The 22,728-nt window shown below is 37.9% G+C and overlaps 1 protein-coding gene across 9 annotated transcripts in view; it reads right to left on the minus strand.

The window, feature by feature from the left end:
- The window catches only part of Nav3 (neuron navigator 3), a 560,089-nt gene that overhangs the window by 50,792 nt on the left and 486,569 nt on the right, over positions 1–22,728 (minus strand). For all 9 annotated transcript variants that reach the window (XM_060378026.1, XM_060378025.1, XM_060378030.1 and 6 more), the window contains 5 exons: positions 21,735–21,923; positions 18,562–18,614; positions 13,725–13,748; positions 11,125–11,202; positions 1,706–1,789 (listed from right to left, as the gene is read on the minus strand). In XM_060378026.1, coding sequence (XP_060234009.1) covers positions 1,706–1,789; positions 11,125–11,202; positions 13,725–13,748; positions 18,562–18,614; positions 21,735–21,923 — 428 coding nt within the window. The remainder of the gene's footprint in view (positions 1–1,705; positions 1,790–11,124; positions 11,203–13,724; positions 13,749–18,561; positions 18,615–21,734; positions 21,924–22,728) is intronic.

Genomic DNA, 22,728 nt, shown 5'->3' on the forward strand with positions numbered 1-22,728 from the left:
ATTGTCAAGAGTGATTATTCATTTTGATTTCTTAAAGATATCACAATGAATGCTAACCATCACTTCCAGAAATACACCTAGCATAAGCTAGGTATGAATTACTATTTGTTCTTTCTTTGTTCACCTTTGCACATCCATTTGTGCATGGTGTGCGTGTCTGTGTCTGTGTGCATGCCCTTGTGTGTATAATGTACACATGGGAACAAACATGAGTGCAGTTGAAGTTGATAGTGTTTATCTTTCTTGACTGTTCTTCACCTTATGAATTTATGGTTTCTGGAGGAACTGGATCTAGTTTGCCTACTCAACATGCTTTTGGAATTACCTGTTTGTGCCCAATCTAACCTCCTACAATTTTATAAGTTTTGCAGTATTTTAAGTAGGGCTTCATGCTCATTTGGCTTTTACTTTGGGTTCTGAGGGATCTTTACTCTAAACCTCACTTTTGCCTGGTGAAGCTTTAACCAACAAGCTCCCAGCCCCTTTAGAATTTTTTTTTCCTAGTGGATCAACTCTTCTTTAAAATTTATTTATTTTTAATTAATTACAGTTTTACTTTTTATTCCAGCTGTAGTCCTCTCCCTTGTCCTCTCCCAATTTCATCCTCCCTCCCTCACATCCTCACATGCCCCTCTCCCAGTCCACTGATACATTCCTTTCCCTCTAACCCCAACCTATCAGGTCTCATCAGGACTGACTGCATTGCCTTCCTCTCTGGCCTGGCAAGGCTGCTCCCCCATCAGGGGAAGGTGATCGAAGAGCCAGCCACTAAGTTCATGTCAGAAACAGCCCCTGTTCCCTTTACTAGGAAACCCACTTGGACGCTGAGCTGCCATGGGCTACATCTGAGCAGGGGGGTTCTAGGTTATTTCCATGAATGGTCCTTGGTTGGAGTATCACTCTCAGAAAAGACCCCTGTGCCCATATATTTTGGTTCTGTTGCTCTCCTTGTGGAGCTCCTGACCCTTCCAGGTTTTTCAATCTCCCCCTTCTTTCATATTTTTTCTTTCATTTTTTTGGTTTTATTTTTTTTTATTTTATTTTTTCTTATCAGTTACATTTTATTAACTATGTATCCCAGCTGTGTCCTGATCCCTCATTCCCTCCCAGCCCCTCCCTCCCTCCCTCCCTCATCTCCACCGTGCCCCTTTCCAAGTCCACTGATAGGGGGGGACCTCCTCCCCATTCATCTGATCCTATTTTATCAGGTATCTTCAGGACTGGCTGCAAAGCCCTCCTCTGTGGCCCAACTGGACTGCTCCTCCCTTGGGGGGGTGAAAGAATCATGCAGGAAGGTAACATTTCTGGATTGTCTCAATGCATGTGATGCAATCATAATATTTTGCTTATTTTTCACAGACCATACAGTTGTGAAAATTCTCCTAAAGCACATTTCTTGTTAACTATATAACAATTTGAGAATACTTGAATTCTCCTATATAAAGCTTCCTCTTAGCATTGTTTAACAGTTAGAAGTAAATAATCAGGCCTACGGCAGAACTTTGTGTGTATTTTTGCCCATGTGTTCCAATATGAAGAATCTGGTCACATCTTTAAATTAGAACTGGAAAAGAAAAGGTACCATCTACTCATAGTTTCAGTGCCCTTTAGTACTGTTTTTAAAACAGTAAGGTCTAGCTCTTGTTTAGCGTTCTCTGAAGTGTACTTTCTCCTTTGAAGCCTCAGTGGCAATTACTGGACATACCTTTTGTTCTGCTGTCATGGTTAGACTTTGCAACCGGCCAGTCATATTTCCTAAACTCTTTTCAAAAGCTGCTACAAGGTGAGCCTGTGAACAAAACAGAAGAAAGTAGTTAAAATGTCAGAATCTCATTTAGATAAGATAAAGCCTCTTCGTTTTACAAAATGTTTAATTTTAGGTGTTCCAACTAAGTATTGTGACTTTCACAGTTAGTTCTTGGTGGTGATACTCCTTTAACATGTATCTTTATTTTCCACTTTTAAACTTTGGTTTCCTAAAATCAGTGCTTCAGTCTTTTGACATTTAATGTGAACTCGCCTTCCAAAATGGGATGGTATTTTGCAAATAACAACACCTTCTGACTTGCACATCACGCAGCGATCTGACACCCAAAATACCATACAAATTTCCCAGCTGCCAAGTTTTTAGAAAGAAGGCCCAAAAGGAGGTCATTGAGATAGTCAGTGGACAAATGTTCCTCATTTTTTGACTTCTATGATGACCTTTGAAGATATTGTTAGCTCTTCTATTGTGTGGACATTCTCCTTCAAGTGTCAGACATCTGCTGACAGTTAGAACATTATCTTTTCTCTTTTTCTACTTGCAAAGAACATAATGGCAAAGAATTGTCTTCACTTTCAAATCTCTGATAATAAAAGGGCCTTTCCCCCCTACTTTTGATCCCCTTAAAGAAATAGAGCTAGGCCAGGAAGAAATAAATAATCATATGGTCAAATTTAACATTAAGCTTTGATGGTTTTGCAGTTTTATTTTTTCTTTTCTTTTCTTTTCTTTTTTTTCTTTTCTTCTCTTTTCTTTCTTTCTTTCTTTCTTTCTTTCTTTCTCTTGATTTCTTTATTATTTTTACTGTTTCTTCACTTTGTGTTCCCAGCTGTGGCCCCTTCCTCATTACTTCCCAATCCCATCCTCCCTCCCTCTTCTCCTCCCATGACCCTTTCCAAGTCCACTGATAGGGGAGGTCCTCATTCCCTTCCCTCTGACCCCAACCTATCAGGTCTCATCAGGACTGGCTGCATTGTCTTCCTCTGTGGCCTGGCAAGGATGCTCCCCCTTCAGGAGGAGGTGATCAAAGAGACAGCCACTGAGTTCATGTCAGACAGTCCCTGTTCCCTTTACTAGGGAACCCACTTGGACACTGAGCTGTCATGGGCTACATCTGTGTAGAGGTTCTAGGTTATCTCCATGGATGGTCCTAGGTTGGAGTTTCAGTCTGAGAAAAGACCCCTAGGCCTAGATATTTTAGTTCTGTTGCTTTCTTTGTAGAATTCCTGTTCTATGAAGGTCTATCTATTATCCCCTTTCTTTCATAAGATTCTCTGCACTCTGCCCAAAGTTTGGCTATGAGTCTCAGCATCTGCTTTGATACCCTGCTGGGTAGAGTCTTTCAGAGGCCCTCTGTGGTACGCTCCTGTCCTGTTTCCTCTTTTCTCCCTCTTCCAATGTCCGTTGCATTTGCCTTTTTGAGTGAGGATTGATCATCTTCCCCAGAGTCATCCTTCTTGCTTAGCTTCTTTAGATGTACAGTTTTTATTTTAAATTTTAGAGAATTACACATATTGTAATATATAAACATCACACTCATGATTAGGACTGCTTGCTGAGACAGCTGCAAATGAGGCCATTTCCTACTGAGATACCATTATTCAGCAGCGTGAGCTGCAAATACTAAGCATAAACAGGTGGTCTACTCATCCCCATGACTTCAGGAACAACTCCGTGTGTACTATTTCAAAATGATAGAACTTATTGTGGTCCTAAAGGGATCTAAAGATTGGCTATTTTCTAAGCTCAGCATATGACAAGCTAGAGCTGGGTAGAATACCCTCAATTTTGGCAAAAGCTTGACTTTTTTTTCCTGAAGAAAGGGTGTGTTGGGACCCTAACACTTTTTTTTTCTGTAGCAGAGCCACAAGGCTGAGGCACCTCCTATCAAATGGCTAACAACAATTCCCATAAGGATCAGTGTTCTGATGGTTTATTCTATAATTAGCACAGGCAACTTTGCTCCTGAGGCTCATCATGAGCTGCTCTTCACAGATAGGACAGTAGGGAGAAAACAATTTGCAGAGAACACTGCTCAAACTTCAGCCCTCCATGAATACTTTTTATTCTTTTACTCAGATACTGGGACCTTTTCTTTCCTGCTAACCATTACAGGTCCTATATCATATTATTGATACTTCTTACATTTTCTGCTTTATTGATACTTCTCACATTTAAGTTGCATTCTCAAGCACTAGGTTTTAATTTGAGCAATTTTACAAAGTACCCAGGTATTAGCATATAATCTTCATGACTTTTTCCTCTTTTTAATAATACTTTTCAAGTAAACCATTCTTCTCTCTGAATTTACAATTTGCCCATGATTTATTGATTGTAGTTTTGTCTTTTAAAATAACAATACTATCCCCATAAACAAGGCACCAAATCCTAAAACTAAGCTTGTCCCTTACCCCCAATAGGGAACACTCTAGAAGAAAAGGTTTCTTATTTGACACATAAAATAATCCTGAATACTGTGATATTCTACTTCTCAAAAAGAAAGCAATTGTTTAATTATTGGGCAGTAGAGACTTTGATGCATACATTTGAAGAAAATTGTAATTTGTAATATATTTAGTCTATTTACTAAGAATTTAAAATATGAAATATTAGGATTATAAATAGATTATATGCATCAACTATATCTGTATCTTATATCAACAAAAATGATAAAATATTTTACAATAGAATATTGTGCTGGCTAGTTTATGCCAACTTGACACAAACGAGAGCCATCTGAAAGGAGGGAACCTCAATTAGGAAAATGCTTCCATAAGATCTGGGTGATACAATAGCCACTAGTAACATAAAGTACCTTGGGGTGACACTAACCAAGCAAGTGAATGACCTGTTTGAGAAAAACTTCAAGTCTCTGAAGAAAGAAATTGAAGATCTCAGAAGTTGGAAAGATCTCCCGTGCTCATGGATTGGTAGGATTAACACTGTGAAAATGGCCATACTGCCAAAAGCAATCTACAGATTCAATGCAATTCCCATCAAAATACCAACCCAATTCTTTACAGACCTCGAAAAAAAGATTCTCAGCTTCCTATGGAGAAACAAAAAACTCAGAATCTCCAAAACAATCCTATACAACAACAGATCATCTGGAGGTATCTCCCTCCCCGATCTCAAGTTGTACTATAGAGCAATAATAATAAAAAATGCATGGTATTGGCATAGAAACAGAAAGGAGGATCAATGGAACTGAATAGAAGACCCAGAAATAAACCCACACACCTATGAATACTCGATTTTTGACAAAGAAGCCAAAACCATTCAATGGAAAAAAGATAGCATCTTCAACAAATGGTGCTGGTCCAACTGGATGTCCACATGCAGAAAAATGAAAATAGATCTATATTTATCACCCTGCACAAAACTAATGTCCAAGTGGATCAAAGACCTCAGCATAAAACCAGATACCCTAAATCTGTTAGAAGTTAAAGTGGGGAACAGCCTAGAACTCATTGGCACAGGAGACAACTTCTTGAACAGAACACCAACAGCACAGGCTCTAAGAGCAACAATCAATAAATGGGACCTCATGAAACTGAAAAGCTTCTGTAAAGCAAAGGACACCGTCATCAAAACAAAACGACTGCCTACAGATTGGGAAAGAATCTTCACTAACCCTTTATCTGACAGAGGACTAATATCCAGTATATACAAAGAACTAAAGAAGCTGAGAAGCAGCAAACCAAGTAATCCAATTAAAAAATGGAAAACAGAGCTAAACAGAGAATTCTCAACAGAGGAATATCGAATGGCAGAGAAACACTTAAAGAAATGCTCAACCTCATTAGCCATCAGGGAAATGCAAATCAAAACAACCCTGAGATATCACCTTACACCCATCAGAATAGCCAAGATGAAAAACTCAAGTCACAACACATGCTGGAGAGGTTGTGGAGAAAGGGAAACCCTCCTCCACTGCTGGTGGGAATGTAAACTGGCACAACCACTCTGGGAATCTATCTGGCGCTTTCTAAGACAATTAGGAATAGTGCTTCCTCAAGACCCACCTATACCACTGATAGGTATATACCCAAAGTTTGTTCAAGTACACAAAATGGCTACTTGCTCAACCATGTTTGTAGCAGCTTTATTTGTAATTGCCAGAACCTGGAAACAACCCAGATGTCCATCAATGGAGGAATGGGTACAGAAATTGTGGTATTTTTACACAATGGAATACTACTCAGCAATCAAAAAGGAGGAAATCATGAAATTTGCAGGCAAATGGTGGGATCTAGAAAAGATCATTCTGAGTGAAATATCTCAGAAGGAAAAAGACAAACACGGTGTATACTCACTTATATAGACCTATAAAATATGATAAACATAATGAAGTCTATACACCTAAAAAAGATAATCAAGAGAGTGGACATGGGGTAAGATGATCAATCCTCGTTTAGAAAGACAGATGGGATGTGCATTGAACGTATGACAGGCATCTACTGAGCGCATCTGAAAGACTCTAACTAGCAGTGTTTTCAAAGCAAAGACTCATGACCAAACCTTTGGCAGAGTACAGGGAATCATAAGAAAGAAGGGGAGTTAGTCTCATGGGGAAAGGATAGGAGCTCCCCAAGGACCAAATATATCTGGACACAGGGTCTTTTCTGAGGCTGACATTCAACCAAGGACCATGTATGGTTATAACCTAGAACCTCTGCTCAGATGTAGCCTGTGGTAGCTCAGTATCCAGTTGGTTTCCCAAAGTGAGGGGATCAAGGACTATTTCTAACAGGAACTCAATGACTGGCTCTTTGGCCTCCCCACCCCCAAGGGAGGAGCAGTCCTGTTAGGCCACAGAGGAGGGCTTTGCAGCCAGTCCTGAAGATACCTGATAAAATAGGATCAGATGAATGGGGAGGAGGTCCCCCCCATCAGTGGACTTGGAAACGGGCACGGTGGAGATGAGGGAGGGAGGGAGGAACTGGGAGGGAATGAGGGATCGGGACACGGCTGGGATACAGAGTTAATAAAATGTAACTGATAAAAAAATAAAATTAAAAAAAATAAAAGATCTGGGTGATAGCAGATCTTTAGGGCAGTTTCTTAATTAGTGACTGAGTGGAGGAGTTCAATCCATTGTGGGTGGTGTCATTCCTAGGCTGCTGGTCCTGGGTTCTATAAGAAAGCAGGCTCAACAAGCCATGGGAAGCAGGCCAGTAAGCAGCACCCCTCCATGGCTTCTGCATCCCCTCCTGCCTCCAGGTTCCTGCCCTGTTTGAGTTCCTGTCCTGATTTCCTTCAAAGATGAACAGCAAAATGGAAGTGCAAACCAAATAAACTCTTTACTCCTCAACTTCCTTTTTGGTGTTTCATTGAGGCAATAGAAAGCATAGCTAGACAAATAAAATTGGCTAATCTTTGTAAGCTTGCTGTGTATTAATTTTTCATATAGGCCTAATAATTGGTTGTTAAATATAATTTTGAGTCAGTTTATTTTCAATGGAAAGTATGTTAAAATTTTATTAGATAACTATCATTTTATATTTATGGCTTCTTGGCTTAGTTTATCAGATTAACTTTATTACTTCAGAAGTAATGAAACTTAAATTTCTCACTAAATGCATAGAATTACAGAAGAATAAAGAGATAAAGAAGAACATTTTTTTATCAATTATTATTTTTATTACATTGTATGTGAAACCATTTGACTCCTAAAAAATTATGATTTTCAGGGTGACAGCAGAGTTTACTAGGTTGTCACTCTTTTTAGCAGCTCATATTTTCCAAAATAGAGTGGAAAGTATTAGTATGAGATTAGTACTGTGTAATGTGAGAGGAAGGCTGACTAGGCAATAAAACAGGGAAGCCTAAGTGCTAGCTAGGAAGAGATATTTTTTCATAATGGTCACAGAATTACACTATATAATGTGATACACACAAAGAAAATGACTGTGATTTTTTTTAACAGCAAGATGAAATGCTATTATCCATAATGACTACATTGCATATATTGACATAGAATGAAATAACAGTTCATTTTATATATATAGTAAATATGTATAATGCATTATCTATTTAAGGATATGCATTTGAGAAGCAAAGTTGATGTGAGTTCAATATTAAACGTCTATAAGGAACTGTCTTTCTTTGGTACCTTACAGAATTTCTCAACAGTGTTTTCACCATTAACAGGTAAAGATTGTCCACGGGAAATTGAGAGTAGAGCAAGAGAAACAGCTGTATTATATATAAAAATACAAGCAAAGAAATGGAGCACATGCTCAGAAAATATTGTAGTGAAGAGATTTTTAGTTAAAAAAGATTTATTTCCTAAAGGCAAAATTGCCGTTTGTCTTGCTATATACTCATTTGGTAGTACCTTTGAAAAATGCCAGTGATAGCAGGCTTGGTTCACATTTTAAATTATCCAAGGGCCAAGACTTGTCAACTCCCCAAAAGAAAACACACAGAGAGAAAAGAAGCACACAATCCACCCGCCGAGGCTGCGTGAATATGTGGGAGAGAGGGCCAGAGCGATCTGGCTTTTCCATGGGATATTGTGTACTAACGCTGAGCTGGTGCCGATCTTGCTTTGCTTTCTGTTATTTGCTGGAGGGACAAGGACTCAGAGGAGGCCATTTGCCGTTACGACCTCTGCCTTTTCTGAGATGCACTAGCAGAATAAGCTTCGTACACCATCCCTTGTCCGTTAATGCGACTCTTTTCAGAGCAAATCTGTAAGGAGGAAAGGACTACTGTGCGCTGCCCTGACTGGGACTTTATTCTGCTAGTCAAATGAAAAGACTGCCCACATGATGCCTTCCTCCTTTATCACTCCGCTCTGCTGAGCAGTGATAGAACAAGTTGAAACAGATTTATTAATGTCAAGTTCTAGCATGGAACACGTAAATCACAAAAAGGTAGTTAATCAAGTGGAAGCATTAGGATCTGATACAGTTGCTCAGAGATTAACATTAAGACTAATGTTCCTTAAAAGATTACTAGCCTGAAAACTACTCATCAAAAATCTGTCCTTATAAAGTATACCTACTACATTTCCAGATAACAGTTTTTCCTGTGGAGATCACACGTTTAACCAAACACAAAGTTTACTTACAGTCTGAATAAGTTAATACGTAAAAACTAATGCAGCTAAGAGTTCAGCTGAAAGACTAAATGACTTTTAATAAAAAGACCCATCTTTACTTACGAATAGAAGTTGAAAGACAAAACAACAACAACCAAACAAACCAAACTGCTAGGACTGGATGTAGCTGAGGTGATGAGATGCTTACCGGGCATATCCAATCCCAAGTATCACAAAAGCAGATAAACATACGACAACAACTCAAACATACAACAAAAAGTGATCATGGATGAGCACGTTGGTAAGACTTCCTCATTGCACATGAATTCAACCCAATGTGTTTATGGCTTTTATACTGATCCTTGTCCTCTGGGTTCAAGTTCAGAAACTCAGCAGTTTTACAGAACTGTGACATAATGGCATAAAGTTGACAGCTGCCTCAGAACCATCTCTTTAATATTTCAGCTTAGATAACAACAGTGGGTAAAAAATGCTATTTTCTAGCAAGGTTCAAAAAATCTGTTCTTACTGGGCATCTCCTAACAAGCTTTATGAACAATAATAACCCATCTCAAGTTAATATTATTCCCCTGTTGTTAAAACATAATTTCAGCAGGATGGGAGCCTTCCATAGAGGTCCTCTGAAAGGCTCCACCCAACAGGGGATCAAAGCAGATGCAGAGACTCACAGCCAAACTTTGGGCAGAAGGCAGGGAGTCTTAGGGAAGAGTGGGGAGATAGAAGGAGCTAGGGGGATAGAAGGACCTAAAGGCAACAGGAGACCACAAGGAGACCAACAAAGCCAAAAAGAAATCTGTGCACAGGGGGACCTGCAGAGACTGATGCACCAACCAAGGGCCATGCATGGAGAGGACCTTGTCCCCCTCCTCAGATGTAGCCCATGGGCAGTTCAGTCTTCATGTGGGTTTCCTCGAACGAGGAGCAGGGGTTATCTCTGACATGAACTCAGTTGCCTTCTCTTTGATCACTTCCCCCTGGCACGAGGCCTTGACAGGCCATAGAGGAAAATAGACAGGCCATAGATCCAGGTCAGATGACCGAGGAGGAGGACTCCCCTTTCAATGGACCAATGTACGCGAGTAGGGAAGAGGGAGGGAAGGTGGAACCTGAGGAGATGAGGGAGGGGACTACTATTGGGATATAGAGTGAATAAATTGTAAAAAAAAAAAAAAAAAAAACATAAAAAAAAATGTCAGCTCAGCCACAGAGCTAAAATTAATTCACTGTGAGTGAAATGGCTTATTTCCTGTGGATTTCTATTACAATGTCATACACTATGGCCCTGCACCTGTTCATTTTTGATATGTCATGCTTTGTGTAGGAGAAAAAAATGTCTATGGAGAGGCAACAGAGAGAGAGGCAGAGCAGAGAGGCAACAGTGGTCACAGCTGGAGAAACCCAAAGCCACATAGCAGGAGGAGAAAGCTAAGACTACCGAGGGCATAAGGCAGCCTAGCAGGAGCTTCCGCACCCCCTGCTGTGGCTTCTCACACTCTTATTTCTTAGGAATGAGCACAATGCTCCATGCTCTCCTGTGTTATATAGTCTATCAACCCTGAGTCCTCCTGAGAGTGTAGAAATACCTTCGATAGGAAAGTTAATAAAATTGGTAGTCTCCATTGTCGCAGTTTTTGCTCTAGTGCCTGCAAATGTGGATTCTTCTAAACTGGTCTAAGAAGGCTTGAGAGAGTTGTATTTCACATTCAGTGGAGCTAAGCTATCATATTTAGATTCAGGTTTTCTTTTTATTTTACATTTTATTGTATGCTTCATTAATTGCTGAAAGGGACAGGACCTGAAATACGTTGTCTTCCAGAGTCAAATCCTCACAGCCCTTACTATGTTTTTGGCTTGAGAAAAAAATCTTGCATGTAAAGGGACAAAAGTAAGACATGAGAAAAAAGGTAACATTTATAATCATTATTGCAGTATGTAATTTTCTGACATTAAAAAAAACTTGTTCATTATTAGCATGTTATACACTTTGAAATTTCTGTTATGTAACATTATATACATGTATAATTGACTATTCAGTTATCTAAAATAAATCATACAACCATTAAAGTAAAAAAAAATTTAAAAAAACTTGTTTTGTTTTGTTTCACTGTGTTGTCACTTACCAATTGGATGTATATTTTAATAGTAAGTGGGCAGAAAACTTCATGTGAGTTTTACTTTACAGAACCTTACATTGCATAACTGTGGACACCTACCCTTTGTTGATAAAGCCAGTCTCTCTAACTATGTAAAAGTCTGTTCTGATATCTTTCAGCAAGAAAAGGCAACTTACATTTGCAGACAGCTGAGACGTGAGGGTAGCAACCTTCTCCTGGGATGCAACCAGCTCTCTCCGTAACTTATGGATTTGCTGTGCGAGTGAAAAGAACAATATACAAAATGACCCATTAACACTCAGACTTTAGTACAAGAGAGCAAGGGGAGTAGCAACAGACAGCGCCTTTCAGACAGGTGATTAATAGCTACACTGCAGCTCTCAAAGGCTACTTACGAAGAGGGGAATGAAGTTCTAGCTGCCATAATCGGGGCTTGAATCTGCTCATCAAATTATACAATCGCCTCTGCTATCTAAGTCCTGCCTGACTCATGAAATAGTTCATGGTCCTTACGGAGTTTGCTTTTCTACAACTTTATTTTGATAAAAACCCAAGCATAAAATAGTCTTAAAAAATTCATATACACCATTTACATATTTTTCTTGATTTTTTAAAATGTAAATGATTTGCCATACAACTTTTTTGAAAAATCTGAGATGTTTACTGAATGCATTTTAGTTTTCTATATTTTATAAGATTTTTTAAAAGTATAGAGTATTTGTAATATGCAAAACCTGTCTTTAAATACTTAATGAGTCCATATTTGAAAATATATGTATTTTTTTTTCTTTTTGAGACAGGATATTATCATGTAGTCCAATCTGTGCTCAAATTTTTGATTCTCCTGCCTCAGGTTCTGAAATGCAGGAATTATAAGAATGTACACATATCTATAACAGTGATGTCCCTGAAAGATATACTAATGAAATAGTGGCACAAATTTTATGGGAATAACCAACCACTTTTTAAAAATTGGATTCTGGGCCCACTCAATGAGATGGAAGCCATATCTGACATTGCTAAAACTGCCAAGAAACTGTGACTAGGTAGATCATGGGCCCATGGCCTATGAGTCCACAAAAGAATCATGGCAACAAAATGGTCCTTAGTGACAGATTGCTACACTCATATATCAGTTCTTCACTCAACTCTCATAAGAGAAGCTTCTGGTAGTAGATGAGAATTAGCACGAGACCTGCACCTGGAAAATATCCAGAGAATGAAAGACTTTTAAGCACTTGGCTCTAAATGGTTGTTTTTGTCAAACTTCTCCTCTCAAGGTTCAGTGATCTAAGCAGAACAGGAGGCAGAAAGGTTTTAGGAGCCAGAGGTGATAGATGACTTAAAAAAAATGTTTTCCAGACACACATATGAACTCAGAGATTGCGCCAGCAGGCACAGAGCCTGCACTGGTTCAGCCCATTCAAGTTCCCAACACTGAGAAGGGGAAATCAGCATGGGTTCTAACCTATATAATTTCGCTAAGTAACAATTTCACTGTTATTTCTACTTTAAAAATGAAAATCCACCTCACTCCCAATGAAGATGTGTGCTACTCTCCTATAACAATACTGGATTATTTAATTTTAGAAAACAAAGCATATTTTAGCTTCTAGACCAAAGCAAGCTAAAAGAGGTTTTCTCTACTTATGCCTTTATTATAAAATTTTATTTCTTGTAGTTTATAACCCAGAAAACTATACATTATTTCAAAGCTGGTGACCTCTTATGAACATAAATGATGAGAAGACAATTGGATAGTTAATGTTAAGGCAAGCCAATGTTTCTGCATTTCCAAATTTCAGTAGCTGTTTCATGACCAAAACTCAAAGCTTTTGTCAGATTTATGTGATGTAAAAAATATAGTTTCAGATAAAAGAATTGTGTGTCATCGATACTCTCCATGAGTTTTGTACATATTCAGAACAAATTTCACTCTAAAATAGTGGTTCCCAACCTTCACAATGCTTTGGAGACAGTTCATCATAAAATTACTTTAGTTCTACTTCATTACTTTAACTTTGTTAAGATTTGCTTGAAAGTCATGCGCTTGCGTGTATGTCCATGTGCGCGCATGTGAATGTGCCACATCCAATAGAGCTGGAGCTACAGGGGTTTGCGAGTCACTAGACACGTGTGCCTGGATCTTTTGCAAGAGCAGTACACATTAACTGCTCAGCCATCTCTTCAGCCTCTGTGAATAAAGTTTAAGGTCCCCCTATACTCTTAAGCCAGGATGTGTTTTTTACAAAGGTAAAGAAGAATTTCCTCTCCAAGTAGATGGTTAACTTTGTACATGATTGCAAGCATGTGTTTGTGAAATGCATCTTCATAAATATATAAAAGTAATTCACACTCCTCATGCCACAACTAGATAGGCAGGGATTGTGGTACCTGTTTGGAAAAGACCTTGTGAGTTAGATTCTACAGATTCATTAATCCTAAATAGTGCCTCTCAGGCCATGAGACGAACACCGTGAAATGAATGTATGGATTTACTACGTTAATACCCGATTCACTAATGAGTGAATGAGTGGCAGCTATGACAGATTACTTATTAGATGTTGAGCTAAGACTAGGGCAAAATATGAGAGGAAAGCTTGCTGCTAAGACTTCTTTTCACGTTCTGTAAGAAGCAATGCCTAGACCACAGATTTATTTCTACCAGAAGTCCTGTAGTTATGCTAGTGCATCAAGCACCCTCTAGTGGCAATAAGACAGATTTCATCCTAAAATAAGGCCGGTTTTCAAAGATTAAAACGGTACAGATTTTTACCTCTGAATGAGCCTTTTCTTCAGCCTGTAAAAGAAAAAAAAAGACAGACATATGTTAATTATGCAAATAAGACTAATTTATTCTATATTTATTAATGAGTCAGAAGTCTGCCACAGAGGGCCTCTGAAAGGCTCTGCCCTGAAGACTATCAAAGCAGATGCTGAGACTTATGGCCAACCTTTGGGCAGAGTGCTGGGATTCTTATGAAAGAAGGGGGAAACAATAAGATCTGGAGAGGACAGGAGCTCCACAAGGAGAGCAACAGAACCAAAAAATCTGAGCACAGGGGTCTTTCCTGAGACTGATACTCCAACCAAGTACCATGCAGGGAGATAACATTGAACCCCTGCACAGATGTAGCCCATGGCAGTTCATTGTCCAAGTAGGTCCCATAGTAATGGGAACGGGGACTGTCTCTGACATGAACTGATTGGCCTGCTCTTTGATCACCTCCCCCTGAGGGGGTGGGGGGGAAGCAGCCTTACCAGGCCATAGAAGAAGACAATGCAGCTACTCCTGATGAGACTTAATAGATTAGGATCAGAAGGAAGAAAAAGAAGACCTCCCCTATCAGTAGACTTGGGTAGGGGCATATGTGGAAAAGGGGGAAGAAGGGAGGGATTGGGAAGGGTGGAGGTAGGGAGCTACAGGAGGGATACAAAGTGAATAAAGTGTAATTAATTAAAAAAAAGAACTATGAAAAAAAGATGCATTTACAGCTTGCATGGTTTAAAAAGTAAACTACAAGACTGTTTAACTAACATAACAAGACAGTATACTATAGGAACAAAATTGATATTTACATATGACACAATTGGATATTTACATATGAAAACTGCAGCTAGTAGATATATAACACACCTTAAGACATTGAAAAATTTTAAGATCTATAGGAACCATAAAAAAATAAACACAAGTTATTATAAGCTTATACTCTAAATATATGGGTGCATGGAAACATAAAATGTTATACACACACATATATATCAGTTCCCATGACATTATATAAATCATTAGCCAAGACATAGGCAGAACTTTATTTTTTGTTGTAAATATTATGAAAGTGACAAATGGAGTTGAGAGGGGAAGTCTGGCCATTATTGTTGGTAATAGAAAGCAGAGGTTACTAATTCCTATTTCCTCTCATTTTCCTTAATGATTATTAAGTGTATTGGTAGGCACATCACCCAAACAACAGAGCACTTAGTTTTAAGGTGGTAATAAAAGAGACAGCCAAATAACATTGGCTGCGTAGCTTATGGAAATGAGAATTGCTGTACAAAATGGCAGGGTGTTTCACACATCTATACAGGAAACTCCTAGGTCTTTTTTCTACATGCTGGGCTATATGATGCCAGCAAATGAGTTATGTGCACCATTACATTGGGGAAGCTGCAGCAATCTGGAAAGAACTGGAGAACGTGCAATATCGCTGAACAAAATAACTCTGCCCATTGCCATTTGCAGAGAAAGGCTGCGAAGCCCATTGCCATTTGCAGAGAAAGGCTGCGAAGCAGTCTTGTCTCCTGTTGTTGCTTTGGAGGCAGTAAACGTCTGATTTGGTTTTGCTGTTTTTCTTCCAGAAGGGAATCTCTCTCTCTCTCTCTCTCTCTCTCTCTCTCTCTCTCTCTCTCTCTCTCTGTGTGTGTGTGTGTGTGTGTGTGTGTGTGCTTTCTATTACCAGCAATAGTGGCCAGATTTCCCCTCTCAACTCCATTTGCCACATTCATAATATATACAACAAAAAATAAAGTTCGGCCTGTCTTGGCTAAGGATTTATATAATGTCCGGGGAATAACACATGCAGATAGCATAACTATCCAGGTATAATTTATTCACAAATGTTTCTTTTAATCTGAATTTCATGTTTCTTTTTTTTTCCTACCTTTGAAAAGTGTCAGGATGTATATTAGGGTTATTTACAAGGAGCTAACTATGAAGACTTTGTCTCCATAAAAAAACAAACAAACAAACAAACAAAAACTTTTGTTTTCTACAAAGCTATTGTTAACATTTATCTTGTTCATTTTACATCTCATTTTTAGTAGTTTAATTGAAGATTTCTGTTTTTTTAAAAATTCTAGTAATTTCATGTTATTATATGTAGTTTGGTGTGTGTATCTGCAGCATAAACAAAGACTATTAAAATTAAGTCAGTAACTTGATTAAGCTTGATTCACAATTTTCTTTGACTACCTAATAATTTGTACATTTATTGTCAATTTATTCCAGTCATATTCTGACTTTACGCTTGTTCAGATTACATTAAAATTATAAAGACTCGATAAATAATTAATGAGTTTCTAAAAGAGATCTACTTTATTTAGATGGACCAAAATATAATCATCATAACATCATGTTTTCATTAAAATAACCCTCAGCTACAGGTGTTAGTTATATATTAATGTGTTACGTGACATGATTTTTCTCATAGCTGAGTTTTCAAGACTATTGCCTTTAATCCTTGCCATCTTTCATATATTTCCATGCTTGTTTTTACCAGTAATACCTATTAACATAAAAATGGAGCAATGAGACAAAAAATAATATTCTATTTCAATCAGTGGCTTAGAAATGGGATTAGTGATATTACAGTTTAATTATATGATATTTTTAGTGAGGTTTTTGAATCAAGACTAACATACTGAAGGAGAGTAAACTGCCTAAATAAAAATATCAATTGATTTCTGTATTTCTCAAGCCATTTAAGTTATTATTAAAAGTCACTTCTTGGCATTGTCCTTGTATTTAATAGTTTGTGAAGGACGTGCACAAAGATGAAGCATGGACCTTCTTCCCATGATATCAGCCATAATAAAAATATACACACAGAATGGAATCAGTATAAATTTATTATTTTGCCAACAAAAAATTCAGCTACTGGGATCAATAATATAAAAACTCAACAGTATCATGCCTATAAAAATTAAAAGAATTTAAGTATTAAAAATTGATAATCACACAGCCCTCTAGGATACTCTTTGTTTTCTTATTTTAGCAGATATAACTATTAAGAAATATAATGACAGCCAGCGATGCAAACAGCTTCAATGTGAGGGAGAAAGTGGCAGAGGCTGTGGCTTGTCTGAGAGCTTTTGTCATTACCTAAAGAGGACTGCAAATACAGAGAGGTTTAACTTAGTATCACTGGATATTTCCATGTTTGTCATAATTATTGAGACAGGCTCTCTCTCTCTCTATGTAGAGCTAGATGCCCCAGAACTTGCTTTGTAAACCAGTCTGGCCTAGAACTCACAAAGATTTGTCTGCCTCTACTCTTCAAGTGCTGAAATTAAACATGTAACTATGCCTGCCCTTTGAAAGCAAACAAAAACAATCAAACAAAAAACAGAAATCAAAATTTTTAAATTTTTTCGGTGATAGTCCCAGACCTTACAGGTGAATGAGCATCTTAAAACAAGCACACACATTCCAAGCATCCAGAGATGACACTTGGGCTGATGACAATGAGCCTGTGACTTCCAGCTTGCAAAGATCCCCTAGGTATGGAAGTCAGATCTTAAAGGAACAGTCCATAAACATTTGGCAAGTTGTCTGTTGTACTAGGATATAAAGATGCTCCAAGCTTTCTTACATAGAAATCTAAAGTTCAATAGTATACATAAGATACATCTAAAAACCCAGCCCAATAGGAGAAACACCAAGTCTTGACATATCTCTATTATATGTTCTTTCAAGTTACTTTCACATTCCCTACTTCTTGATCCAGCACATTTACCTAAACACTACTGCTGACACCTTCCTTAGAATGAATGTTATGGAGATTTTAACCATGTAAATGAGAAGCAAGAAAAGTAGCCATGTCTCTAATGACAGTCTGAACCTGAATACCATATATAAAGCAGGGAATAAGCAAGGTTAACTTTTAAGCAAAGACTGTATTATTTAAGCTATATATGTATATGTATGTACATATGTAAACATAATAATTAAAGAAACAAATGGAGATAATATGCAAAAGTAGAAGCAGGGCTTGGAGGAGAGGGAGCAATGGAATGGAGAGCAGCGTATGGAAAGGGGGGCTTAAGATGATCAATGTATATTGTGCATATGTATAAAATGTAATGGAACCTGTTAAACAAATGGGGGTAAAGTGTGAAAAGAGCCATTCCTGTCTTTAAAGCTTAGTTGCTGAATGCAGACCAAACGCTGTGACCTTCTCATGCTCTTCCAACACAAAAGTCAAGATTATTCACAGAGCTTAAGGCTAGATGAGACTCATTACCTGCTTTTAACAGTTCTGTAAAGGAAGCTTCCCTGCCTTGCAATTTCCTAATGGGCATTATAAAAAGAAGGATATACCTTCAAGGACAAACATTCTAATTTTTGCAATAATTAGTTATAGAATCTCACACTTAGCTGAAACACTGGGATTCATCTCCTGAGAAATAATTTTAAGAAGTAAACTCTCCAGAAGGTATTTTTTTCCCTAGGAGGAAAATAAGCAAAGACAAAACCACATATCTGGTTCTTTAAAGTCCTATGGGCACAATGTTCTCTAAAAATAAACTTAAAAATAATAACTGAAGAGACCATTATAAAACAATTATTAGCCGTGGATCAGAGAGAAAGACAAAAGGCATCCACAGCCCAGGGTGGGACATAAGCACGGTTTAAGAACTCCGTGTCACACTCCAGGATATTGTATTGCATGGTTTTACACCTATTCACTGATCATAATGAATACACCATAGTCAACTGAAAGACATGTGGGCAGACCCCAGAATGGCCCTATTTTACTAGATAAGTACTACATAAGTACCTCTTGACCTGGTGGTCTGTGCCTGGCACAGACAGAAAACCAGAGCACACTTACCGTCGAGTAGAGCGAAGATGTGCTGGAGACCAATGAGAGCGAGGAGCCATGTACTGGAGAAAACAAGAACACGGTTACTGCAACCAACAAGTCAACGCTAAGCTCAGACTTCTACTGAAGACACAAAGAACAGGCAGCTCGAGATAGAAATCACCACTGGAAATGACCGGGCTGTGAAAACAAGGTGACTGGAAACATTTTAGTATTTAGCTGTTTAATGGGCAGAGGCTTCATTTTACAAGCTAGCAGTATTGACTCACCAAGCTACAGATGGAAGCAGCGGTCATGAGACCCACAGCACGCTTATACATATTAGAAGCTGCAGAAAATTCCCATACATAATGAAGAGAAATCTAAAAACTTCTAAAAGGCTTTGCATATCTTGCTTACTGAGTTTGATTCTCTTCACATAATGATCCAGGTTCAGAATTCTTCTCTACATAGTTTCAAGCAAGTAAGTACTTGATTTGATTCGGTATTTCATTATTGTGATGAATTGATCATGCTATTGGAAATGGGGAATCAAATTCTTTATATTGTTAGTAATATAAAATATTTCTACTTCTAGAATAAGGTTAAGATGAGAATTTCATTCTGACTCATTGATACAGATCAAAATAATGTCATCACAATTGAAGACCTGCCATTACTGCTGTACTTAAAGCTGTATTAAACCCAAATGGTGGGTGAAATTATGCTTAATTATATTTGCAGATGAGTCCTTCCTTTTTCCCTTATGGAATAATGCTGTTGCTGCTTTTTATTAATGCCTTCGATAAACATTAGCTGAACACATGCAATGAATGATGGCAACATCCTGGGATCATACATAATGAGACTCAACTCTGGGCGCTCAAAAAAAAAGTCAAGAGGCACAACGGAAAAGATAAGTACAACAGAGTAATCCACATGCTAATGAGATCAGTTGGGTAGATCAAGCTGAGAGGGATGCCTTATCGTAGTTTGCAGAGGTCTGTTGCACTGGATAGTGACTATTCAAATATTGAGAAGGCAACAAAGAATGAAATTTCAGAGAGAGCAAGAAGAGTCTTTTCGTGTGTGTGTAAAATCAGTGCATACAAAAGAGTGTGTGCTGGTAACCAGTGCAGGTTATCAGGTGGCTTCTCTCACTCTCCTCCCCCTGCCATGAGAAGTTTGCGTAGGGAGCCTGGGGAACCTTCCTGTCTCTGCCCCTAATGCTAAGCTTACAGGTGTGCACAATAGCTTGCTTTTTACTAGGGGGCTGGGGCTCCACCAACGTCCTCATGCTTGCAGAGCAAGCATTCTTGCCCGCCAGGCCAACCGCTTGCCTGCAGGAGAGTCTCTTTGTATATGTTTATTACCGTGTAGACGATTCTGAAAAGACAATACTATTACCTCATCGAGTGTTCAAACATTATGTTTTCAGTCCTTAATCTTCTGAAAAGGCCTAATCTTTCAATATCTACATAGCTCTTTAATGATGTTTAAAAAAAAATGACAAGAGTTGGCCTGGAGTACCAGAAGGAAGAAGAGCAACAGCTCCGAAGAGCCCATTCTATTCTCTTTCTGTGACCTGTTCTTCATAGGTCTAATATGTTATAGCTTGTGGCCTAGGCTCCTTATTCTCCATGTGAGCATTGAGGAAGAATTCAGACTAGTTCCAGATCGCCTTCATTTTAGATCACATTTTAAGTAGGGCTTACTGTTTCGATGTTCAGTGCATGGGCATGAAAGAGTTCAGGTTGCCCACTGAGGTTGCCTTTCAGCAATTCAAATTTTTCAATTAATTATTAATTGAATTATTTATTACTTAATTTCTAAATGTTAATTATTTTAAGTGGCCTGGCAATGAACATCATTCTACTTGTACATGAGGCACTCTAGAAACCATCCATATGTTTAACAGAATATAAAATGTAAAAGAGCCTTCTGTGCAGGAGCATGACATAATCGCTTCCCAAAGACAAGGGCCTAGCATTTCAGATTAGGTGCATTTTGTGTTCTATGCTGTACTGTCAGCCAGTGTCACCTCTCACATGGAGATCAATGCTTTGCTTAGTCTCTCAAAAGGCAGTGGCAAAGGTAGGCAACTGATTTTAACATATTAAATTTACAGTAATGACCTGAAAAACAAGCAACCATTTTGATAGGGCCTTTAACATACAGTCACAAGATACTTTACATAAGATGATTCATTGGGGATAGAGGAAGGAAGAGCTATTTTTTTATGTGCATTTTTCCACATGAGAAAATTTACAAAGCGAATAAAATAGAATAGAGCTCATACTGCTAGGAAACTTTTCTGGTTCAGACTATGAAAAACTCATGACTAAAGGCTTACCTTCTGATGTGCTTCAAATTGGGGGGTTTTGTGTTATGCACAGTTAATAACTGGTTGCTTTATATTTGATTTTACTCTAGTCACTTTGGAAATCTATACTTAGCTTGATCTTTCCTTAACTGACATGTGCTATGATCTTCATGTCATATACTTTTTTTTATGGGCAATTAAAAATGATTCATTAAAATAAAGGGAGATTTCTTAAACTGGTATTGAGTTTTATATGCACACTTGAGAAAATTTGTACATTTGAGCACGTATTTAGCTTCTTGAGATTTTTGAGTGGATTTATTTAGAGCATTCATGTGCCACTGTACACAAAAAAGAGATTTATTATGTCAGGTATGAATTTTATAACTATTAAATAAAAATGTGACCTATATTGAAAATTGTAGGTAGAATATAAATTCTAAAATGAAACCATAGCTAACAGCACATAGATCCTCTGAGAATAGAACTAGCAACATACAATAGCTTCATAAGATAATCCTTTTATGGTTTATGTGTCTTTATAGATCTTTAATAAATGTGTCAGCTAAAACATTTGTTCTAATATGTGACACATATGACAAGGTCCTCTAAAGCTTTGTGTCTATCTGTAGGAAAGCATTGGGTTTATCCCAAACCATTCTATAGTCAAGTTCCAATTTTAAAAGGCAGTGACACACTTTCTAATATATAAAGAAACAGTAAAGTAGCTTCAAGCTGTAGCAAACCCCAAGTGAGAATTACACCTGCTGATTCATTTTCTCCTCAAGGTTCCTTATACTATGAATAATGAAATGATTTTCCTTTCAGACCTACATGATATAACATCATTTTTATCTTCCCCAGTACCCATCATTATTACCTTCCTCCATACTGTCTCTGAAGGAGCCGGAATGGCTGATGGCACGCGGCCTTTCCTCCAGAGAAGTGGCACTACCACAAAGCTGGGCGTCATCATAGAGGTCGAAGGAGGAGTCCTGGGCGGGGATGCTGTTGGAGCGCATCATGCTGGGACCAGGAAGGTTAAACTGAGACAGGTTGGTGGGACTCACTGGAAAGCAAGGAGCAGAGGCTTAGGACTAGGACAGGAAAGACAGTTTGCTAAAACAAAGTGAACACAATCCCAATTCTTACAAAAACATGAATGTTAGGAACTCTCAGTTTTAAAGAGGTCAAGATACAAAAACATGAATGTTAGGAACTCTCAGTTTTAAAGAGGTCAAGATTCCACCTGAAAAACATCAGTAACAGAAAACATGTTTCTTTCCCTTGGGCACTTTCATGGCAATAATCTTGCCAATTTCTAAAGAAATAGAAATCATCACCAATATGTCACCTTGGCTGTTTGTGCTACAGACATAATGACATGATATTTTCTGGTAAATTATGAAGAAATTATTGCCCCTCAGAAGGTTACAGGTTTCTTTTCTAGAAAATAATCATCACTCTAATGGGAAAAGCTTAATGGAAAAGAAAGCAAAATGTAAAAAGAAAAAAATCTAATCTCCGCAAAAAGAGCTTTTTAGGTGTTTCCAGGCAGTGAGTTGTAGTCATTTTGAACTATATTGATGTGAGTTTATTAGAGCAAGGGCATAAAGATAAATAAAAGGCATTTTCTTTAAATAAAATACATATGGTATCTAGTTTCTTAGAAAAAGAATCATAAAAATGTCATTTTTGTGCTGGGTCTAAGATGAAAATATCAGAATGAAGTTGTCAAGACAAGCGTATTTCAAAGAAGTGTCTTAAGTGGACAATTTCAAATAAGATTCTGTAAGGTGCCTTACGGCTCTTATAGTATTCTACGGATTAGACCAAATGATAATCATTAACTTAAAAAAAAGAAGATGTGGCTG

This window comes from Meriones unguiculatus, chromosome 2 (assembly GCF_030254825.1).
Source record: "Meriones unguiculatus strain TT.TT164.6M chromosome 2, Bangor_MerUng_6.1, whole genome shotgun sequence".
Classification (NCBI taxonomy): domain Eukaryota; kingdom Metazoa; phylum Chordata; class Mammalia; order Rodentia; family Muridae; genus Meriones; species Meriones unguiculatus.